Raw genomic sequence first — 6,058 nt, 5'->3', positions numbered from 1 at the left:
CGGGGGGGGGGGGGGGAGACCCACGTCAGGGCCGAACCCTGCCTTTCGCCTGCCCCTCAGCTGAAGCTAGCGGGCTGACTGCTGTAACCCTGCCATCTCTCTGCACAGCAAGAATCCAGCGCCGGCGCCGCAAAGATCACTTGCGGGTCCGGGCAGGGCCGTCGAGCAGCAACGGCTTCCGGGTGGAGACAGAACGCCCTCCCACTCACCGGGTCCTTCGCCAGCACCGCCACCGAAGTCACGGCCAGAAGCACCACCACGATCGCCCGCATGTTGCTCGCCAGCCGTCGCAATGGAAATGAGACTCCGGGAAATGGCTTCCGAGCCAGGGAAAGAAGTAGGCGCGGTCATGTGACTCCCAAGGCGGTGGCCCCGGCGGGCCCCTCTCCCTCACGTGACTCCTGGCCGGTAGGGCACCGCTAGGAATCTCGGGGGAAGCGGAGGCCGGCGGGCAACGTTACCCCCGAGTCCAGCGTGGAAGGGCCGGAAGCAGAGAAGAGGCTGCCCTACCCGGGCTGCCCTTCCACGCTGGACTCGGGGGCAACGTTGCTTTGGGTCCTTGCAGCAAACGCGGTGGAGGACGGACCGTAGCGAAGCAGCGGCCGATCTCGGAGGCGTCTGAATCGGTTGCAGGAGAAAATGCAGAGCCTTCTGGCGCTGTAAAGACTAACAAACTAGGAGGCATCGGGAGAGGAGGGGAGAAAGGTTTCGTGGGCCGCTGAATTATTGTATCTTTGTTCTATTCGTTTCTGTCGTCGCCCTGTTTTTGTCACATGCCAGGTCCAAACGAGTCCAGAAACACTTCTCAAGCAGATCAGTGTCTCAGATTTGGAGCTGGAAAAGACGCAGTGTGAGGGGAAAAAAATCCAAACCAATTTTTTTTTAATGAGCCGTAAAGGGCTCTGGGACCTGAGTTAACTGATGGGGAAATGGGCAACGGTTATGAAAACATGGAGCATAAAAGAAGGAGAAGGAACGCAGAGAAGAGGCACGTATAAAGCAGTGTGTGTTCTCTGGCCAGTCTACATGCTGCCTCTGTGATGACTGAGTCGCTGTAGACCTGTTCACATGTTACACATAAATCTGTTTTTAGGAAAGAGCTGACACAGGTTCACTTTACAAATGAAACTGCGAACCAGAAACCGGGGTAAGGTAAAGGTTTCCCCTGCTCGAAAGCCAGTCAAATCCGACTGTAGGGTGTAGTGCTCATCTCCATTTCCAAGCTGAAGAGCCAGCACTGTCTGAAGATGTTTCTGTGGTCACGTGCCCAGCATGACTAGACGCCAAGGCTCATGGAACGCTGTTCCCTTCCCACCAAAGCAGTAACTATCAGTCTTGTATTCTGTTGGCTTACTGATGACGTCAGGGCTCACGGTGTCACACAGCCACCACATACACATTGAGACGTGTGTGAACAATCCAAAACGCAATCTACTTAAATACGTAGAAGTAATGAAAAATAAATTATATGATCTTTCATCTTATGCTTGGTTGCTGTAATATTACAGCACAGGCTGATGCAGAGTTACACCCAAATGGTGTAACAGTTTAGGATTCTACTGCTAAAAACTTGCTTCTTGGCACCCAACTATAATGTGTCTCTGGAGATGGAATAACAGGATTAGCACTGATATTTCACAATAGGAGTAGTGTGGCAAGTTAAAGAGCTAGATGTGTTAGCAACATTTCTGATGTGGCAATTTTCAAGTGTGTGTACCATATTGTTCTGAAATGTGATGTAATAGCCTGACAACAGGAAAAAAACCCTTAAATTTTAAACTTAAGGTTAATATATACATCGTTAATATAACATAGAGTACTGTACATATTTCACTGAGCAAGCAACAGAAGCAACAACAAGCCTCATAATTAGTATTTGTTGCCCAAACAGGTCTAAGAGAGCCAAGCAGGACATGTAATTTGTTTTTCACTGTTACTTTGAAGTAGAAATGAATTCATCTCCACAAAAAGGCTAACTGAGCATATACTTTCCCTGTGAACATCTTAATAGATGTTCAGCAAAAAAAAATCAGTCAAGAGTCTGACTCAGGTTGCTATACTATAGTTGCTAATGCTTGTCTCTGATGAGTTTGTAGGAGTAGCAGTCAAGAAGGTTGAAATATTTTGGCTGCAACTGACTGCAGAAGCTTCTTTATGGAAATGCCTTAAACATTGCTTTTGTCATGCTCTTTCTTAGCATTGAACAAGTGTAAAACTTCACAAATCACACGTGGACATGTGTGAAAGAGCAATTTTGGACCTCGGCATGAATGTTCGGGATCTAATCAGCAGCTTCATAAGGCTTAGAGGCCCATAACTTTGTTGTGACACTTTTGCTGAGTAAATTGTCTGAAATCTGTTTCATGCTTCCTCTTTGTATTCTTTATTGTGCAAACCTGATGTGACTCATACACGCCCTAATATAATAATGTTTGTTGGCGTAGCAGATTCAATTTTACTCGGGTGGGACAACAGGTTTTGAAGATTTCTTATCTGAAGGATTCAAAAGCAGGAACAAGAGCTCAAAACTATTCTCATTCACTCTGATACCTTTCATTATTTTGTTGATGTTAGTTGGAGACTCACTGAGCAAGAGAATAATAATAACTCCTACTTAAGAAGTACATACGACACATACTATAACTATTTACAGTTTATATCCTTTCTGTTTGTATAATGGCAGACTAGTTTATCAATTCCGATACCTTTTAAAATTAAAATCAGATTAAATTTAAGTAATGTGTAAAGGTCAGTAAAAGGAGCTGCGGTGGCTCAAGTGGTTAAGACGCTGAACTGCAGGCTGTGGAAGGTCAGTAGTTCAGCAGTTCGAGACTCGAGTGTGCCGCATGACGGAGTGAGCTCCCGTCTCTAGTTCCAGCTCCTGCCAACCTAGCAGTTCGAAAGCAAGAAATTGCAAGTAGATAAATAGGTACCACTTCGGTGGGAAGGTAACAGCGTTCCGTGCGCCTTGGTGTTTAGTCATGCCGGCCACATGACCACGGAGAAGTCTTCGGACAGCGCTGGCTCTTTGGGTTTGAAACGGAGGTGGGCACCGCAGCCCTAGAGTCGGACTTGACTGGCTTTCGAGCAAGGGAACCTTTACCTTTAAAGGTCAGTAAATTGTTAAGTCTGGATGTGTGTGTACCCCTCTTTGGGAACATTTTTCTAGGGGCAAGGGAAGTATTGTTTCAACCGGTAAAGTGATGCATATTGTAAGGTGATGCATACTGGGACAAAAAAATTCCCAACTTCAAGTATAGGCTAATGGGTGTCTGAAGTTGCTGAGACTGAGAGGGAAAAAGATCTTGGGGTCATAGTGGATAGCTCAGAGAAAGCATCAACCCAGTGTGCTGCAAAAGTGAAAAAGGCAAACTCTGTGTTAGGGATTATTAGTAAAGGGATTGAAAATAAAATGTCTGCTGTTATAATGCCCCTGTATAGATCTATGGTGTGGCGTCATTTGGAATACTGTGTATAGTTCTGGTCACCATATCGCAAAAAAGACATCACAGAGCTGGAGAAAGTACAGAGGAGGGTGATCAAGATGATTAGGGGGTTGGGGCACCTTCCCTATGAAGAAAGGCTGAAGAGTCTGGGACTTTTCAGTTTAGAAAAGAGACGACTAACAGGGGACACGATAGAAGTTTATAAACTTATGCATGGGATGGAGAGAGTTGACAAAGAGAACTTTTTCTCCTTCTCCCAAAAGGCTAGAACCCAAGGGCATCTAATAAAGCTGATGGACAGTAGGTTCAGGACAGACAAAAGGAAATGCCACTTTACATAGAGAGTGATTAATTGTGGAATTCACTGCCACAGGATATAGTGATGACCACAGGAATCAACAGCTTAAAAAAGCAATTATATAGATTAATGGAGGATAGGTCTATCAGTGGCTACTAGTCATGGTGACTGAGGGGAACATCCACACTCAGAGGCACTAAACCTCTGAATCCCAGAGCTAGGAGGCAACATCAGGGGAAGGTCTTGTCCTGTTGTTGGCCGTCCAAAAGAACTGGTTGGCCACCGTGTGAGACAGAATGCTGCACTATTGGTCTGATTTAGCAGGGGTCTTCTTATGTTCTTAATGTCTTGACGAATTCTAGTTCAGCAGTTCAGTTTCATGCTGGAATTTCTCTTTAAAGTGGTTCTGATGAAAAATGGTGACGTTTAGGTCAAGGAAGGCTAAGCAGGTCCCATTCTTTTCTTTTTATTCAATGGGGCTTCCTATTAGGAAAGCATACTTAGGATCGCTGCCAGTGTGTCTCACTGTTATGAAACATTCTTCCACTGGTTTCCAAATACTGCTTTATATTTTAATCTCAGATTTGTGTTCCTTTATCCTTTTGCATAGAGATTGATCGGTTTGTCCTAGGCAGAACATGCAAAGAGATGCTGCTCCTGCTGCATATGTGGTCATTGGCATGAACGTCCTTAATGCTTAGGCTGTGCTCTTTCAGGCTTCTGATACCCCACACTGGTTGCTTGATCTTTCTTAGGCCATGTGTTCTGGTAAGGGCTGCTTCCACAGACAACAAGCCAGCAGTTCATGAAGTGAGTCACGGGAAATACTCTAGTATCCAACACTGAGCATCACTGAAGGGAGAAGGCACTGCCCTTTGGGGAGGGTGTTGGGAAGCAGTGACAAAACTGTTGGGGCTACAGCTGCCGAACTGTGCAGTTTCGCAATGGCTGAGTGGGAAGTGGAACCTGTGGCCAGCAACTGACCTGTGGAACCTGTGGCCAGCAACCCTGAGCTCACAAGAAGTAAGACACAGGGTGACTCCTTCCTATACCCTGCTTTCACCCATTTGTACTTCATATGTCTTTAGTTAATGACTGGGAGTTTTAGTTTGAAAATCAAAGATGAGTGGGGTTATGAATGCAACAACTACCTAACAACCCACATTTATGGATGTGTGTATCTGAATTAAATTAATGATTGTGCTAGGAGAGATGACAAGTGGCAAGCTGTGAATTTTGCTTGCCTTTGTGTACACCCTTCCCCATTTCTTCTGAAATAACCCCAGATATTCTTTTGATTGAAACCATGATTATTAATTTTTATTTAACTATGGAGAATGCTGGTATTTAATAACACTGAAAATATTACTCACCGTTTCTCAACAGTTACAATCTGAACAATTACATTTCTTTGCCTGAGCGGCAAATTCCGGTGCTCTTGGGGAGGGGGAAGTGCGGTGGGCCTAGGCAGTGGAAAGAGGGAAGGTCACGGAGAACCAGTAGAGCTCGGTGCCCTTCCAACCTTCGGCCCATCCCAAGGGTGGTTGGCAGTGGGGCCGGGATTGTTCCCCCTCCGTCATTGGTGTTGTGCAACAGCAGGTCCATTAACAACAAAGTCACAGTCCTATGGGACTTTGTGACGGGACATCAGGCGGACCTGGTGTGCGTGACCGAGACCTGGGTGAGAGAAGGGGAGACTCTGAATCTCACCCAGTTAGCCCATCCAGGCTACTCGGTCCTTCACCAATCGCGGAAGAGGGGACGGGGGGGAGGAGTTGCTATTCTCATTCGGGAGGCTTACTCCTTCAGGACACTCCCGTCAGTAGAGATTGCGGGCTTAGAGTGTGTCGGCTTGCTGCTGGGGGCTGAGGAGAGTTTGGCGATTTGGCTGGTGTACCGACCGCCTAATGCACCGGCCAATAGCCTGCCGTCCCTGCTGGAGGCCGTATCAGGCTAGGCGTTGGATCACCCTCGACTTATTGTCTTGGGAGATTTCAACGTCCATGCTGAGAACGCGGCCTCCAGCCGGGCTATGGACCTAGTGTCGTCCATGGCGGCGCTGGGACTCTCACAGTTCGTATCGGCCCCTACGCATCAGGCTGGTCACATGCTCGATTTGATCTTTGCAGTGGGTGTGGAGGTGGACTGGATCGCTGCCGAGGCAGTGCCATGGTTGGACCACCTGGCCCTGAAGGCCCATCTGAGCATTCCATCTCAACCCAGCTTAGGCGGTGAGCGTATTTTTGCTCGCCCGCGGAGCTTAATGGACCCGGAGCGGTTCCAGAGGGCTCTGCGGGATCCAAGGCCCCCTGGC

At 47.3% G+C, this 6,058-nt stretch overlaps 1 protein-coding gene across 1 annotated transcript in view; it reads right to left on the bottom strand.

Moving 5' to 3' along the window:
- ASAH1 (N-acylsphingosine amidohydrolase (acid ceramidase) 1) overlaps positions 1 to 317 on the bottom strand; it is a 25,124-nt gene extending 24,807 nt beyond the window's left edge. Inside the window, exon 1 of the mRNA XM_015409246.1 lies at positions 210 to 317. Coding sequence (XP_015264732.1) covers positions 210 to 272 — 63 coding nt within the window. The 5' untranslated portion in view covers positions 273 to 317. The remainder of the gene's footprint in view (positions 1 to 209) is intronic.
- Between the last annotated feature and the right edge of the window lie 5,741 nt (positions 318 to 6,058).

The sequence above is a fragment of the Gekko japonicus genome, unplaced genomic scaffold, assembly GCF_001447785.1.
Source record: "Gekko japonicus isolate JY-2015 unplaced genomic scaffold, Gekko_japonicus_V1.1 scaffold308, whole genome shotgun sequence".
In the NCBI taxonomy this organism is placed as follows: Eukaryota; Metazoa; Chordata; class Lepidosauria; order Squamata; family Gekkonidae; genus Gekko; species Gekko japonicus.
Note: the sequence above shows the minus strand (reverse complement) of the source record. Positions and strands in the feature narration are given on the sequence as shown.